Source organism: Orcinus orca, chromosome 10, assembly GCF_937001465.1.
Source record: "Orcinus orca chromosome 10, mOrcOrc1.1, whole genome shotgun sequence".
Classification (NCBI taxonomy): Eukaryota; Metazoa; Chordata; class Mammalia; order Artiodactyla; family Delphinidae; genus Orcinus; species Orcinus orca.
In genome coordinates, this window is record NC_064568.1 from 11,904,732 (window position 1) to 11,922,724 (window position 17,993).

The 17,993-nt window shown below is 39.6% G+C and overlaps 2 protein-coding genes across 7 annotated transcripts in view; one reads left to right on the forward strand and one right to left on the reverse strand.

Annotated features, from left to right (window-relative positions):
• LOC101278000 (histone-lysine N-methyltransferase SETMAR) overlaps window positions 1-1,627 on the reverse strand; it is a 9,276-nt gene extending 7,649 nt beyond the window's left edge. Inside the window, exon 1 of one of the 3 annotated variants that reach the window (XM_033437201.2) lies at window positions 1,406-1,585. In XM_033437201.2, the coding sequence (XP_033293092.1) occupies window positions 1,406-1,522 (117 nt within the window). In that variant the 5' untranslated portion in view covers window positions 1,523-1,585. Of the gene's footprint in view, window positions 1-1,405 lie in introns of all 3 variants that reach the window. The other 2 variants (XM_033437200.2, XM_033437199.2) reach the window with 2 other exon arrangements.
• SUMF1 (sulfatase modifying factor 1) overlaps window positions 1-17,993 on the forward strand; it is a 451,840-nt gene that overhangs the window by 140,965 nt on the left and 292,882 nt on the right. For 3 of the 4 annotated variants that reach the window (XR_007469861.1, XR_007469862.1, XM_049693598.1), the window contains exon 9: window positions 14,149-14,205. Coding sequence is in view for 2 of the 4 variants with exons in the window: in XM_049693598.1 (XP_049549555.1) it covers window positions 14,149-14,205 (57 nt within the window). In the remaining 2 variants the exon portion in view is untranslated. Of the gene's footprint in view, window positions 1-14,146; window positions 14,206-17,993 lie in introns of all 4 variants that reach the window. The other variant, XM_049693599.1, reaches the window with a different exon arrangement.

Sequence of the window (17,993 nt, forward strand, 5' to 3'; positions counted from 1 at the left end):
AATCACAAGGCTTCCTCTGCCCCCCATATAGTGCTTTCCATATGCTCTTGTAAGCTCAAGGGCAGGAATTGTATTGGCACCATCTTATCTTCTATGCCTAGCTTAACACAGTGCCAGGCACATAATAGGCACTCAATTATCTTTAGAAGAAAGAGAACATATGTCAGTGTTTTAGACCAGGCATTCAGCAATGTTTGGTCTTCAATAAGCTTTTAGGGATCAGTGTTCAATATGGCGCTAGCCACCTGTATTATTAATGATAAACTGCCTAATGTAGTTTGAGGAAAACTAACCATTTCTAACATTAATAGTCTGCTCTACTCTTTGAAAACTGCTGAATCTGTCCTCTTACTTGATTTTCAAAATAACCCTAGGAAGGACAGACAGGGTTTGATATCAATAATGGGTGTGACAAGGGCACTAAAACTTTAATTATTTTCATTTTGCAGATGAAGAAACTCAGGCTCTGAGACATGGCTAAGATGCTAAGCCCTGAACCTAGCTCTCCTACTTCCAAGTCCAGGGCTCTTTCCACTCCAACCAACATCCTTGTTTTTTTTGGTCATTCCTTGTTCCTTAGGCAACTTGCAGGCCAAGGTCAAAGGGGTGAGAAGGTTGGAGCACAAAGGTCTTTGAGGTAATAATAGTAGTTAACATTTATTGAGTTCTGTCAGCAAACCAGGAACTGTATTTTACTTGTAATTCTCGAAGCAATCCGGAGAGAGGTATTACTATTTTAATCGCACACGGGAGGACTCTAAGGCTTAGCTGAGGCTATTTATATTTGCCAAAGTGCTCACAGCATGAGGGAAACCTCAACTAAATGACTCTAGAAGCTAAGTTTTTAATCATGACACTAGGCTAAGATCCGTTAATGGGCCCCATGGCTTATCTTACAAACAAGACATTTGAGACCAGAGAGGCAACTGATTTGCCCCGGATCTCAACGAGTTCTGGGGACAGAACCAGGACAAAAAGCCAGGTTCTCACGGCTCTTTCCAAGGGACCTCATGAGACCTCTGGTTTTGCCTTCAGGGAACTGCCAGTCTATGGGCAGAAAAGAACATGTAAAGGTCATTGCGAAGGGTTAATGGGAAAAGACCGAAACCTGTGAACTATTTAAGAGCTTTTCCCGCTAGCAGATAGCTGTGCGATCGGGTTAAAAAAAAAGGTCTAGAAACTTGGAGACAACAATCGAAGCACTACCACGTAGTAGGTAGGGTAATTGAGAACTGAACCCAGCTACCCCTTACCCCGGCAATCCACCTGAAAGGGCGCCAGCCCCATTCCCGGGCTGCGCGCGCAGCGCTCGTGACCGCCTAGCTCCGCCTCCATAGAAAAGGGTACCTGCCACGCCCTCGGGGGCCGCGCGCAGCTCTTGGGCTGGCCGAGCCCCGCCCCCTACCTGAAAGGGCTCTGGCTCTGTCCCTGGGGGCCACGCGCTCACAGGCAAATTTTCCAGGCGGCGCGCGACGTCCAGCTGCTCCGTCAAGGCCTCAGCCTCCTCCTCAGAGGCCGCCATCCCGCAGGGCCAGTTCTGCACGGCTTTAGCGGCCGTTTTACGCCGACACGACGCGTCTACCACCTAGACTCTCTTGAACCTCGCAGAGGGCGCTGGGAGTCGGGTCCCAGGGCCGCACAGCCTCATGGGAGTCGTAGTTTTTATCTCCCCTATCAGAAGTTTGCCTGTGAGGGCGTCACCTCCCTCGACTCTCCCTCTGCGTTCCTTGACTTTTTTTGGTCTGGCTCGGTTTTTGTTTCGAGCCAGGTGCACAACAGATAATACAAAACCTTGTAAGGTATGGACAAAGCTTTGGGAACACACAATGAAGTGCTTGAATTTTTCCTGTGAGCCCAGGGAGGGTTTTCGAGGCGAGGTCGTTTGTCCGTGTGTCTGAGGGTTTGGAAGCTAGCTGGCGCGGGGGCAGGGGCGCGCCCTAAGCTGAGGGGGTAAAACACCCCCGGGTCTCCGAAGTCCTGGAACTTGTGGGGCAGCTGGGGTGTGTGTGATGGTGTTTGCGTTCGGGGGCGGAATAGCCTGACTGGGCGTCGGAAGGCTGTGTGTCGAGTCCGCCGCGCGCTCCCAGACTGGGATCCCTGTTTCCTTTCGGCTTCCCCTGCTCTGAGGAAACCGATACCCGCCCCGCAAAGGATTCCGATAACGTCGAAATTGCTGAATCCAGTGGAATATTTTCAGCCTTCCCAAAGCTCAATGACCCGATTGTTCTGCTGCTTCTATGTGAAACCGTCTCTCCTCTCAGCTTGTGGGCCCCCGTCCTGGGTGCGCTTGCCTTGCGCAGACCGTCCTCACTCTCCTGTCGTTCTCGGGCCTGACTCTGAAATGGGGGCGGGTGTCACTCAGGTTTCTGCCCCGGGCCCCTTTCTCACCTTCTCTGGGTTCCTCAGTAATAGCATCCACTCCCTGGCTTCAGATACTATCACGAAGTATTAGGTCTTCATCTCCAGCCCAGCTGGAGATGGATATGCGGTTATGGTTTCTATTTTCTGTCTTATATGCACCTTAAGTTCAAAGTGACCTGAGTTGACTTATTCTTCTGCACATCTTTCTTTTACCCCTTTAAAATAATGTAGGAGAATAAGTTGTCCATGATCTCCAGAGCTACCAAAGTAACACACCAAAGCATTTTCCTGAATTCTTTCCTCTCCCTAGAGTGCCGTAGCTAAGAATTTCCTGGCCAAATCTTGTTGATTCTACTTTCATAATGTTTTTCATTTTCATTTCTTCTCACTCTCAGGCTCTTGTTCCTTGCTTGAACTCTTTTTTTTTTTTTTTTTTTTTTTTTTGCGGTACGCGGGCCTCTCACTGTTGTGGCCTCTCCCGTTGCGGAGCACAGGCTCCGGACGTGCAGGCTCAGCGGCCATGGCTCACGGGCCCAGCCGCTCCACGGCATGTGGGATCTTCCCGGACGGGGCACGAACCCGCGTCCCCTGCATTGGCAGGCGGACTCTCAAACACTGCGCCACCAGGGAAGCCCCTTGCTTGAACTCTTGAAGTGATATTTTTCAAATTTAACATTCTCCATACCCTCACATTCCCTTACTGCTGCTTCTACAATGATCTTTTGAGCATGCACGTCCAATTACTGTATTTTGCTGCTTAAAACCCTGTGTTTGCTCCATGTTTCTCTCAAAGTCCACCTTCTATATTCTGGCTTATCAGTTCCTTGAAGATCCAGATCCTACCTGTTTCGTTAGTCTCTGTTTCGAAAGTCTTGTTCTATTTATGTTTTGTCAACAAGCCATGTTGCTTGGGCTTCTGCCACCTTTGTTCATATTGTACTTGGGTCGCCAGTGCCTTTTCCCCATACTGTCTGCCCACTCAGCTCAAGTGTCCCCTTCTCTGTATCTTTACTGACCCTGTTTCCCATAGCATTGGTTACCCTTTGTTCTCCCATTTTACTCTGTAAGTGGTTTGCATAGTTCCAGCAACTCTTTAGTATACTCATAGGGAAAGCTCTTCTATTGAAGTTGTAAAAATTATATATACATAGGAAGAGACAGACAGAGAGATACAGAGAAAGAGACATGGAGAGGGAGATAGAAACATTTTGTTTTAACTTAAATACAGTTGCCCCTTGAATAACATGGGTTTGAACTGCCCAGGTCCACTTATATGTCGATTTTTTTCCAATAAATACCACAGTGCTACACCATCCACAGTTGACTGAATCCACAGATGCAGAACCATGGATATGGAGGGCCTCCTATAAAGTTATACATGGATTTTCAACTGTGCAGAGGGTCGGGTCCCCTACGCCTGTGTTGTTCAAGGGTCAACTGTAATTTTGGTACATTTATTTACAAGTCTTTTGATATAGGGCCAAGGTGATGGGGTTTTTTGTTTGTTTGTTTTGTGGGTCTACCGATTAGAATTCCATGTCATGGTTACTTTGAGTTCCAGTTTGGGTGTCTCTAAAGTGGGGCAGGAACTAAAAGATACTGAAGCAATCAGAGTTCATAGTCTGTTTCCCCCCCCCCCCAGTCTTTTAAACTTTTCTTACAGTTACTTCAATAGCAAAACATTTTTTATTAGTGATTTGCCTTTTTGTCAAGTCTTTCCAGAGTATGTTACTTAGTTTTCTTGTGTGGGGGAATCTCTTTACACTCATAGTTCATCATTATTCCCTCAGCTATTATAATAAATTGTATCTGGCATTTAACAGTGACTTAGTTTGGGCTGCTATAACAGAATACCATAGACTGGGTGGCTTAAACAACAAACATTTATTTCTCACAGTTCTGGAAGCTGGAATTCTGAGATCGGGGTGCCGGCCTAGCTGGCTTCTTAGTGAAGTCTCTATTCCTTGTTTGCAGATGGCTGCCTTCTCTTTGTATCCCTATGTGGGGAAACAGAAAGGGTTAGCTATCTTCCTCTCCTTATAAGGATACTAATCCCATCATGGGGTTGTAGCTTCATGACATGAAAGGTCCCACCTCCAAACACCATCATATTACGGCTTCAACATCTGAACTTTAGGGGGACACGAATGTTTGTTCGGAAGCAAATAGGTTTGGGAATAGACACTTGGATCCGGCTTATGATGTGTATCCATGCACGTAAAAAAGTCTCTTAATTTTGCACTGAAGTACGCATGTCTGATATAAAAACCCATTTTTGAGAGCAGCTTTAGAGGGAAGGAGACAGGAAATTGATTTTATGTAGAAAAGTACCAAGGAGTAATGGTCCATAGGGTCTGGAATCAGACATGTCTAAATTCATAGTTCTACTTGGCTGGTTTCTGACTATGGGCAACAGTAGGTAACATTCATTGAGTTATTACTATGTGCCAGACACCATTTAAGAATTTTACATATACTAATTCATTTAATTTTCATAATAAGCTATTAATACTTGAAACCTTATTGAAATGGTTCATCAAGGGTCATTTTAGATTCAACTAAATGTTCCGACTCACAGGACTCGCATAAGCCGCACGTGTCATTAGGTTCACTCAGAAGGTCACACCCTGCCAGCACAGAGGCTTCAGATGTTCTTTGGGAATAGTGCACACAGGCAGTTATCACACGGTAGGTTATTACACAGTAGGTTACAAAACTGCCTTGGAGTGTTCTTTGTCTTCCCAGAGGATGGCTCAAATGCAAGAGGAGATCCTTATTAATAGGGTGTGGGATCATCCTGAATTAGAAGCCTTAAACCCCATTGGAACCATAGGCTTGAAGGTAGTCACCTAGTAAATAGTTTATCAGACATGGCTGTGTACTTGCTCTAACTTAGGAGATAGTTACTTAGGTAATGCAACTGGCTATAGTATAATTGAGGGAGGTAAGGAAGGTTTAGGTAAAGTGGAACTTCAACAGAAGGAAAGATTACTTGTAGCTGGGAAGATCAGAGAAAGCTTCATGGAGAAGGGGCTACTTGCCATAGGCCTTGAAGAATGAGTAGGATTTATGAGATTAGGAAGGGGCCTTGCAGGCAGAAGGAGTAGCAGGAGTAAAGGAATAAAGCCATGTGTAGAGAAAAGAGTATTTTCATGTTGGATAGAGGTCAGGTTCATTTCATTTTTCAGGAATTGTAAACAATGAAGGAATTTTGCAGAAATCCAAAGAACATGCTGTCCTTTCATTTTAAGAAACATTTTTGCACACTGAGTACATGCACAGTGCTACATTTGCCAATTTGGGGAATGTACCGTGAAGAAGACATAGTGTCCAAGGAGAGCTTCCAATCCAGTGAACAAAGAACTATATACACCCAGAAATTAATAAGAACTATAAGAATGTTAAGATGGAATTATATGAGCAGTGAGGAGAACCACACTCGCTGCTTATTACGCTGTTTTTCTTTTTGACTCTTGGTAATACTGTTTGCCCTTTGGAAAAAGTGTTTTGAAGGATCCATTCTATTTTTTTTTCTAAAGCTGTCAGTGATGGTGCTTCCAGAATAAGATATTCAGTTCATGTCCTGTCTTCAGTTTAATTTGTTTTTATCTTTCTGGCAAAGGATCCCAAAGTATTTTATATAAGTGTGATATTAAAATAATGAGAGGGTGTTTGCAGGCTGATATAACCAATCTTCAGAGTGCCAAGCAGTCAGTCTTTCATTTTTTCCAGGTCTAAAAACCTATCTTATTTCCTCCAGACACCTGTTCTTCGCCTACTGGGAGCCCGAATCTTCAAAATTTGTTCTTAAAACCATTATAGCTACTTGGTGAAAAAAAATGTATCCGTGGACAGTAATGAGTTGCCCAAATTGACTGTTATAAATAAGGCTTGGACCTGATTATTATATTGATTATTCAAATTTCTTTTGGCTTTTTCACTGGCAGGAAAGAAAATAATCTGGTCAATAATAAATTTAAAAATTAAAGAAAAAGAAAATGCAATATAGTAAAACTCTAACATTTTATATATTCAATTATCTTTAGCTAAATTATGGGGTATGACCATATGACCTTCCTGTTTTTTAACAAGAATGGCCTTTAACTGACATGTTTTCCTTAGGTTTTTTTGGCCAGTGTTTTAATGAAGTTTTGCATGATTTTGTATTCAGAAGCCATTCTTTCATTAAACCTCACTAGCATTATCTGAGCTTAATCTGGGATATACTTTACAGTCAGTGATGAAAGGTCTAAAGTTAGCAGAAATTATATATTTATTGGTGTTAATGATAGCATGAATAAAATAGTTTGGAGGAGGGCTTCCCTGGTGGCGCAGTGGTTGAGAGTCCGCCTGCCGATGCAGGGGACACGGGTTCGTGCCCCAGTCCGGGAAGATCCCAGATGCCGCGGGGCGGCTGGGCCCGTGAGCCATGGCCGCTGAGCCTGCGCGTCCAGAGCCTGTGCTCCGCAACGGGAGAGGCCACGACAGTGAGATGCCCATGTACCGCAAAAAAAAAAAAAAAAAATAGTTTGGAACATCTTAGCTTCCTAATAATAACTATCACTACCCGATATTAACTAGGCCTAAGATAAGCACTAGATCCTCTCATCAAAGAAAATTGTGTAAATGACATCATTTTGAAGAGAATAAAACATAGTAGTTGATACTTTGGAGGGTTTCTGCCCAACTTGTTGAATATTTCATTTCTGAGAACATGCCACCCCTACACAGCCCATCTCTTGGGGTGAGCTCACTGCAGTCATATTTATATTACACAACCCCTAAGCCTTGGCCCAGACTTTTGACCTCTGGATGCACACCTGATTCAAGCTAGACCAATCAGATTCACTTGATTAGTTGCGACCAAGAAACAGCTAAAACTATTTATAATTTGGGAGCCGAGAGGTAGCTTTATTCAGTATATTGATAAAGAAGCAGAGAAAAGTCAGTCTTCCAAGAGAAAAATAGAGCAGATGAGTAACAAGGAGAGAGGACTTTTTAGTTCTTGATGCCTGTTCATTTCTTGTTCCAGTCACTTTTTGAGTCACACAACATATTCATATTCTTATAACAAATTCTTTCTTTGGATTTAGGTTAAGTCAGTGTTTTCTGCTACTTTAGTCAAAGAATTTTGACCAGTGAAAATGATGGCATTATTACAGGCATACTTAGGAGATATTGCGGGTTCATTTCCAGGCCACTGCAATAAACTGTATATCACAAGTGAGTCACACGAATTTTTTGGTTTCCCAGTGCATATAAAAGTTATGTTTACACTATACTGTAGTCTATTAAGTGTACAATAGCTTTATTTCTAAAAAATGTACATACCTTACTTTAAAAATACTTAACGGCTAAGAAATGCTAACCATTATTTGAGGCTTCAGCGACTTGTAATCTTTTTGCTGGTGGAAGGTCTTGCCCTGATGTTGATGGCTGGGATTCATCAGGGTGGTTGTGGTGGCTGTGGCAGTTTCTTAAAATAAGACAATGATAAAGTTTTCTGCATCAGTTGACTCTTCCTTTCATGAACGATTTCTCTGTAGCATGTAATGATGTTTGATAGCATTTTGCTCACAGTAGAACTTCCTTCAAAATTGGAGTCAATCCTCTCACATCCTCCAACTGCTTTATCAACTAAGTTTATGTCATATTCTAACTCCTGTGTTGTCATTTCAAAAATCTTCACTGCATCTTCATCAGGAGTAGATTCCATCTCTTCCTTTCAAGAGACCGCTTTCTTTGCTCATCCATAAGAAGAAACTCCTCACCCTTTTAAAATTTTATCAGGGCTTCCCTGGTGGCGCAGTGGTTGAGAGTCCGCCTGCCGATTCAGCGAACACCAGTTCGTGCCCCGGTCCGGGAAGATCCCGCATGCCACGGAGCGGCTGGGCCCGTGAGTCATAGGCCGCTGAGCCTGTGCATCCGGAGCCTGTGCTACGCAACGGGAGCGGCCACAACAGTGAGAGACCCGAGTACCGGAAAAAAAAAAAAAAAAAAAAAAAAAATTTATCAGAAGAATGCAGGCACACCTTCAGGCTTCACTTCTAACTCTAGTTCTCTTGCTATTTCCCCTACATCTATAGCTTCTTCCTCCCCTGAAGTCTTGAACCCCTCAAAGTCATCAGGAGAGTTGGAATCAACTTCTTGGAAACTCCTGTTAATGTTGATATTTTGCCCTTTTCCCAGGAATCAGGAATGTTCTTAATGGCATCTGGAATGGTGAATCCTTTAGAGAAGTTTTTCAGTTTATTTTGCCTGTATCCATCAGAGGAATCACTATCTATGGCAGCTATGCGTTACAGAACATATTTCTTAATAAGACTTGAAAGTCAAAATTACTCCTTGATCTGTGGGCTGCAGAATGGATGTTGTGTTGGCAGGAATGAGAACAACAATCTTGTGGTACATCTCCATCAGAGCTCTTGGGTGAGAAGGTGCATTGTCAATAAGCAGTAATATTTTAAAAAGGAATTTTATTTTCTGACCAAAAAAGTAGTCAGAGTAGGTCTCAACCTACTTAAAATATTCAGTAAACCATGGTGTAAACAGATGTGCTGTCATCCAGCCTTTGTTTTTCCATTTGTAGAGCACAGGCAGAGTGGTTTCAGCATATTTCTCAAGGGTTTTAGGATTTTTGGAATGGTAAATGAGTACTGGCTTCAACTTCAAGTCACCAGCTGCATTAGCCCCTAACAAGAGAGTCAGCCTATCTTTTGAAGCTTTGAAGCCAGGCATTGACTTGTCCTCTCTAGCTATTGAAGTCCTAGATGGCAACTTCTTCCAATATGAGACTATTTTGTCTCCATTGAAAATGTATTGTTTAGTGTAGCCACCTTCAGTAATTATCTTAGCTAGATCTTCTGGATAACTTGCTGCAACTTCTTCATCAGCACTTGCTGCTTTGCCTTGAAATTTTATGTTATGGAGATGGCTTCTTTCCTTAGACGTCATCAAACTTTTCTTCTGCAGCTTCCTTACCTCTCTCACCCTTCACAGAATTGAAGAGATTAGGCTTTAACTTAAGGGAATGTCGTGGCTGGCTGAATCTTCTATCCAGACCAATCACACTTTTCTCATATTAGCAGTAAAGCTGTTTCACTTTCTTATCATTTGTGTTCACTGGAGTAGCACTTTTAATTTCCTTCTAGAACTTTTCTTTTGCATTAACATCTTAGCAAATTGTCTGGCGCAAAAGGCGTAGCTTATCTCATCTTTCTACATGCCTTCCTGACTAAACTTAATCATTTCTCGCTTTTGATTTAAAGTGAGAGATGTGTGACTCTTCATTTGAAAGCTTTGAGGTCATTGTAGCTTTATTAATTGGCCTAATTTCAATATTGTTCTATCTCAGGGAATAGGGAGGCCAGAGGGGAGGGAGAAAGGTGGAGGAATGTCCATTTAGGGGAGTAGTCAGAACACACACATTTAGCAGTTAAGTTCACTGTCTTATTTGGGTGTGTTTAATGGCACCCCCAAACAATTACAATAGTAACATCAAAGGTCACTGATCATAGATCACTGTAACAAATACAATAGTATTGAAAAAGTTTGAAATATTGTGAGAATTACCAAAATGTGACACAGAGACATGGTGTGAGCAAATGCTATTGGAAATATGGCGCCGATAGACTTGCTTGATGCAGGTTGCCACAAACCTTCAATTTTGTAAAAAACACAATATCTGCGAAGCTCGATGAAGCGAAGTGCAGTAAAATGAGGTATGCCTCTATTACCATTATTATTATTAGAAAGTTTGGGCTGTATAATCAGCTGCTATTGCTCTGTACAGAAGTTGATGTTATGAATTTTTGTTCATTTAAAAAGTTGGTAAGCTATGCTTTTTTAACACTTTGTCTTGCTGATGTGTCTTCACTAAAGAACGTCTCCTCAAAAGAATGTGAATAAAAATTTACATCAAAAAGTAGTAAAAAATATGAAATTTCTGTCTAGTGGAAGGCATAATAATATAGCGATAATAGCTAGTAGTTATAGTACTACTATATGCCCAATATTGTAAAAAGACAGCAAAATAGAAAGTAAACTGGACAGAAAAAATGTCTTTTTAGTACCTAAAGTTTTATGTCAGAGTATACTGCATGTGGATCGTTGTGCAATAAGAGACAATATGGCAATTGATTACAATAAGTTGAGAGTTATATTTTACAAAATCATGATCCTGTGTTACTTATGCTTTCCAAAGGATAGTAGTTTATGTTTTTGAGTTTGGACTGCTAGTAAATATATGTTTTCAGCAGAATAAAAAGCTTGCCTCTTGTCCGATGTTTTTATCATTGCATCGTGGTTTAATGAAATCCATAATTTCTCTCACTGATATGACAACAAAAAACATCAAGATATAATCACAATCAGAATGTTGTTAGTGTAAGTACTTAGGTTGTAAAGTAAATACCCAGGATTGATGATTATAGAATATTAACTCATAAAAGTATGCAATCAAATGGGGATTGTTTGATAATAGGTGTAGAGGTGAAAGAAGCCAATTATGTATTTATTTAACCTAAAATGTATCAGCAAGGAATAATTTCACTCACCAAAGACCTATGATCAAATTTGTTATCAGGTGTGTTCAACTGTTATTACCAAGGCTATGACAACAGACTTGCTCTGTTTTCAACTTGATCTAGAAAGGCATAGCCTTTCAATGAGTTATGTTCACACATTTTTATTTTGACTTAGGAAGGAAGCTTTGCTTATTATCTATAAGGATACCACCTGTAGGCAGAACATCTTTTTCTTCTTTTTCTTTGCCATGCTGAGTGGCCTGCATGATCTTAGTTGCCTGACCATGGATCGAACCCGGGCCTTGGCAGTGAAAGCACCAAATCCTAACCACTGGACTGCCAGGGAATTCCCCATCATGTTTTTTTTTTTTTTAAAGTACTAGATGTTTCCTCTCCCCATTTATAATGAAGTACAGGGGCCAGCCTCTTCTACTTGTAGTTTGGAAAGGAAAGATGTGTATCCTTTGAAGTTTAGTACCACAAATGTCCTGCTACAGAGAAATTTACCCAGAACATTTAAGCCCAGATCTACAAGGGTCTATAGGATAATTTCATCAGATACCCCCAAGTATCATCTGAAATTAGAATTCTTAGAATTTCAGCTTCTAAATTTCAGCTTCTTATAATTCCTCATTTCTTAACTTTCTAGACTCCTATTAGCATTTTTTTCTCTAGTGTCTTCCCAGCTCCAATTCTGGTATTTGGAAGGAGAAAGGAAATGAATCCGAAGAACACAAAAACTAATGCAAAGAATTCTACTCAAGTGCCCAAGACTAACTTGGTTAAAGTATCTCTGGGGAAATGCTGATGATTCATACTTATTTTTAGATATTTCAGCCAAAATTTGGTGTGAAAAGAATCCTCCAGAGTAAAAAACCTTTTTGTTTTCCATTTTCTCAGTAAGAGTTAGTGTGTTAAAGTCTACGTTGTTGCTATGAGTAGGTGGATCTTTGGGTATGAACTGAGGGGTACTATGGAGATTCTTTTTCTCTCCCCACACTCATAGTCCAGAAGGACCTTCCCCAGTGTCTGCTGTAATGCCTGAAACCTCCATCATTAGAAATTTTCCCATTTGTGGTAAGCATTGCTTTCTCCTTGCAGTGCTCTTTTAGAACTCCATTATTCCTGGGAGAGAAAAAAATGATAAACACATATATGTCTTATCATATTGCTTTCCTTCATGATAAGGAGATAACTTGGGAGGCCTGAGAACTTAGAGGAACTGTAGAGGAGGAGAAAAAAATTGCCAAACAGATCAAATGAACATTTATTGAGCACTTACTAGATTCTTTAGCAATGTTCAAAAATTTCTGTAATGATAAAAATGTTCTTTCCAGCCACATGTGATTATTGGTTACTGGAATATACCTAGTGTGCTGTAGAACAGATTTTTAAATTTGATTTAACTTTAATTAATTTAAATTTGATTTAAATAGCCACATGGGGCTTCCCTGGTGGTGCAGTGGTTAAGAATCCGCCTGCCAATGTAGGGGACATGGGTTTGAGCCCTGGTCCGGGAAGATCCCACATGCCGTGGAGCAACTAAGCCCCTGCGCCACAGCTACTGAGCCTGCGCTGTAGAGCCCGCGAGCCACAACTACTAGCCCATGTGCCTAGAGCCCATGCTCCACAGCAAGAGAAGCCACCGCAATGAGAAGCCTGCCCACCACAACAAAGAGTAGCCCCCGCTCGCTGCAAGTAGAGAAAGCCTGCACGCAGCAACGAAGTCCCAACAGAGCCAAAAATAAAAATAAATAAATAAATTTAAATAGCCACATGTAGTTAGTGCCTGCTGTATTGGACAGCACATTTCTAGGCAATATACTAAATACTATATACATTTCTCATCTAATTTCAACTCCATGAAGTAGGCAATATTATCTCTGTTGTACAAGATTCAGGAATTGAAGTTCAGATAAATTAAGTAATTTTTTTCACATACCCCACATGTATGAGTGGTAGAGTGTGATTTGGGCCCAGGTCTGAAACTGCCTCTAAAGACAAAGTTTCTCACCATTTGTTTTGAAAAATCTTAGCCATATTCAGAAACTGCCTTTCTTCCAGCTGCTCTGGAGGAAATAAAGGATTAGAAATAATGGGATTAAAAATATATATACAATTTTTATTTGAAAATATAGTAATTTACGTAAGTAAGGGCATTATTTAACTTGAGAGTTTTTTTTTGTTGGTGGTGGTTTCTTTTTTTTTTTTTTTTTTTAGGTCTGTGCCCTTGGGCTTTGTAAAAACAATAGATAATTATTCTGCCTCAAAAGAAATCTTCATCTCAGTGCTGGGTCTCCTAGTCCTGAAGCCTGACTACTGAGAACAGTCTCTTAGGCTACTGAGGTCTCTGCCTTGTGACAGTCAACTCCTGTTACTGTGATTTTACTAATTTTGAGTTACCTGAGAGAGGGGGCTGAATAATAGAAATCAATTGCATATGTGATTCTGTCTCTGTCTTGGTACCAATCAAAGTGTAGAGAATCACCAATCTATGAAGGGCCATAGAAGAGATTTCTACTCTCTTTATCTTGTAGGCATTTTAAATAAGTAAATGGAGGCAACAAAATTCTCTATTCCTGTGCCACTGAGAAGAGGCAAAATAGGTGGCTGTTTGAATGGCAGAACCTTTCAGCTTAACAATAGAAGGCTAAAAGTTTATTTTTATGGGAGATCAAACTTTCTTTGTAATAGTAGGAGGGTTTTTTCCGTGTCATTCTAATTCTAATTCTTCCACTGCCAGTTATATATTATAACTACACTATGTGGTTAATAAGTGACTGGTTATATCTTGCAGCTCTGAATTTCCTTCTCTAATTCTGATTCTAGCTTTAATCCCCTCAGTTGGAAAGTCTCACCTTTCATTTAGCTGTTCCCTTGTTATTTATTTATTTATTTATTTATTTGCAGTACGGGGGCCTCTCACTGTTGTGGCCTCCCTCTCCTGTTGTGGAGCACAGGCTCCGGACGCGCAGGCTCAGCCGCCATGGCTCACGGGCCTAGCTGCTCCACGGCATATGGGATCTTCCTGGACTGGGGCACGAACCCGTGTCCCCTGCATAGGCAGGCGGACTCTCAACCACTGCGCCACCAAGGAAGCCCCCCTTGTAATTTTAATTTGCAGTGTTTTTTTAGTCAAATATTTTTAAAACCTATTTGCTTTAGTAAAGTTTTAGCTCTGAAAGATGATATTTTATATTCTGGAATTCACCCATGACCTCAGCTTAGAGGAACATTGAACATAATGTGCTTTCTTACAGAGCCTGAAAATTACAGAGTTGATGACACGGGAAACCACTTCTCTCTGGAGATGAAATCTGTGAGTCTTCTCATCACCTCTTAGCAAATTAATTAAGTTTTCCTCAAAAGTGGGTTTTTTGTTTTTACTTGGTAAATTAAACAGGAAGTTCAGATTGTGTTTTCTAGACCCTAGATTTTGTAGGTATTTGTTGCTGGGACTTTTGTCTTAATGAAGTCTGGCAGTACCTCTTTAGGTGAGACAACTAATTTTACCTTTACCCTGGCACTGAGTCCAGCCATCTGCTCTCTGTCTGTATTCAAACACAAAGAGAAAATACAAAGGATAGCTGACTTGGTGGTGACAGCTGTTGGGAAAAAGAATCATTGTGTTTGACAGTGTCCTTTGGAAACGGACCAGGAGGTGAATCAAATACAATGTATTGCTTCATCTTACAGATGCCTGCAGGCTAGTTGGAATTTTAATTTCTGACTCACCCACCTTATTTCTGCTTCTGGAGGAAGTCCCTCCTGTCACACACTATGTCATTGACATGGTCTTGGATAAGGGCATCGCAGTAGATATTTCACTAAACAAAGTGCTTGCATCAGCCAGTGCCTTGTGGATGTGCTATTTGTTTCAGCCTCTGTATTTTTAAACCAGAAATGGACAGAATTTGTATATTCTAGGGCAAATGGTCATCTTAGTTTTATTACTAAGCCAATATTTTACTTTTTCCTCCTTAAAAAAAAGTCTCTGTGTAGCTAAGTAAGGAAAAACTTATATTAGATGAATAAATTTACATTTGAGCAATTAGAGTTTTATTCCAAACCATCTGGAGTAAATCATTTTCCAGTCTGTTTTTGCAACTAATTAGAGCAAAACCAACAAATTGAAACAACTAATTAGTTGCAATTAATTAGTTGTTTCAATTTTTTGGTTTTGTTTTTTAGCAAGCAAATGAAGCTATAGCAGATCCTTAAACATAGTTATTGGAAGCAGCCTTATAGCTAAAGAAACACCATATTAGGATTGCAGTGAGGTAGGTAAAGAGATATGAGGGTGACATCAACCTTAAAAGATAAGGATATCTCTTGTGTTCCTTTTTGGAAAGTGTCTGGAATTCATGATAATTTGGTTTTCAACTTTGTGCTTGGAAACTTAATTTTGTCTTTTCCCAAAGGAAAGGGCCAGTGAAACAGGAGCACAGGATCAATGAAAGATGTGGTAAAAAGCTACTTTATTTTGTTTCCTTGGAGAAATTTAAAAAGCTTATTCGCTAAACATGAAACCAAGTTATCTATTATTCACAACAAATGTTTTCTGGAACAAAGTGAGGCATAAATTATATATTTTGCATTATGAAATAAACTAAAAAGAACAAGGAGAAAGGGAGGCACGTTAGACTGAATCAGAATGGGAGAGAAATGCAGAAGGAAACAAAGATCTGTATCTATATCTCTCTAGATCTATACTTATCTAGAAAATATATCTAGAATTTTTATCTAACTGAATATTACTAGAAATTTTCGAGATAAAATCTATGTATCAATTGATTTAGAGCAGGGAGAGGCAAAGAAAAAAAGTCTGCGTTATTTATAAGTAAAGAGCTTATGTTCCTGGTAATGATCTGTCCTATTGTTAACCTGGGACTGCTATCAGTGTTAACATATCTTAAAATATTCCATTGAAATTCTTGATTTCATTTGTCATTTAACAACTGAGTATTTATTGAGGGATTTACTACTTGCAAGGCACTGTGATGGGGTATGGAGAATGATTCTAATATTTGGTTGACACACACGATATACCAGACACTAGACACAGCCTTTTATGTGGGTTATTTTGTTCAGTCCTTACAACAGTCTTGTTGAGGTAGGAGCTGTCCCACCTCTCCTCACTACATATTACAAGTAGAGAAAATGAGGTGTGGAGAAGTTAAAGATGATTAAAAATATATTTTTTAAAGTATCTTGATTTGTGGTGTTTCCTGATTTCTGTTGTATAAATGTACCTACCATGACCAGTTTCAAGCTACCAACAGTTTAACAAATGGCTTGCAAAATTTCTGAGTATTAAACTGTTGGTGAGAGCAGGTGTGAGCCCGTTTCAGTACACATTGTCTACATGTCCTCAAAATACTTACAGTGAGTATAAGACTAAGTAATGCCAGCTAGAAAATAAGAGGAACCAGATAAGGTGGCATGGAAGTTTAGAGCAGAGATGCATTTTCATTTAGCCATTTTCTTGTAATTGTAATTTGCAGTTAGAGATGATTCTATGATGCGGACATTTAAAAAAATTAACATTGGTTTTATTCGTTAGAATTATTAAATTCAACCCAAAGTGCATATCTATATAACATTATAAAAATCTGTCCTCTTGTTAAACGTTTGAAAATTCCTCAATCATATTTTACAACAGTTACTTGTTTTTAAACTACTCTATTTTCCAGCAAAGATCTAAAATATCATAAAATAACATTTTTAATATTTTAATATTAATTGCAATTTCATGTTTAAACCAAATGAAAATAATCTTCTTGTGTTGCATACAGAACAATTGCTTTCTGAATTTTCTCTCATATATCCCTATGAGATCCCATACCATTCACATTCATATTTGTTCATTTAACAAATATTTATTCATTACATGAATGCTTATTAACTGCCTCCTGTGAGCATGCTGCGGTGCTAGGCCATAAGTTTGTATATTCACTGTCTTCAAATAAGGGTGAGAGATAGGCAAACAAAAATATTTAAGTCAGAAGTTGGTCAAAGTTATAACAGAAGTAATACCCAGAGTAAAATTACTTACAGGTAGTCTATAATTTGGTGATAAATAAAATGTTTCATGAATAATGGTGGGGACATTTATTTATTTATTTATTTATTATTTATTAATTTTTATTGGAGTATGGTTTATTTACAATGTTGTGTTAGCCTCCACTGCACCACAAAATGAATCAGCCATACACATACGGATATCCCCTCCCTTTTGGATTTCCCTCCCATTTAGGTTAACACAGTGCATTAGGTAGAGTTCCCTGTGCTATACAGTATGTTCCAATGATGGGGACATTTAAAATGCATTTTGAGTAATGGGTAGGATGTGAAGATGTGGAATTAGGGGCAGAAGAACTGAAGGCGGTAGGAAAGCATGAATAACCACTGTTCAGTGTTTTCTATCCTCTCATTCTTAAAATGTGCTTTTGGCTCTGAAAAAGCAATACCCTAACAGTCCACGAGGTGGTAGGATAACTCTATCCTTTTCTCCATTTAAATGCAAATAATAAAATACTCATTTTACTTAAGCTGGACAAGATATTTTTCCTCTGTTGAAACTAAGAATTTGCAAATACTTGCAGGAATTGTGATGAGGAGTTTCAGAGAAATGCTTCCTTATGCCGTGATATGGTTAGATTCACATTTATATGCAATCTAAGAGAAATTCACATTCGACGTATAACTTCTCTAGGTACGGAATTCTAAGGTGACTGAGTGAATAATTTTGACAGATATAAAATACTATGCAGAGGTACTAAACTTGGAAACATGTTTTATTTGTTTGAAAGCTAAGAATTAGGTTTCTAAGTTTCAGTGTGATTAAAAAACCAAAACCAACATAATTTAAATTTATTCACCTGGTTTGAATGGTTAGATGTGCCAGTCATTATGACATGTATGATTCGTGTATTTTGCTTATATCTGGGTCTCATTATATCTAGATCTGCCAATAGTTGCAAAAATGCAACTCAGTCAATTATAGTACAAGTTTTAAAACATGTTGTTGTTTTTATCAATACAATTTACTTGATGTTAGAATCATTTCTAATAACAAATATTCATTTGTAGCATTTGTTCACTTAG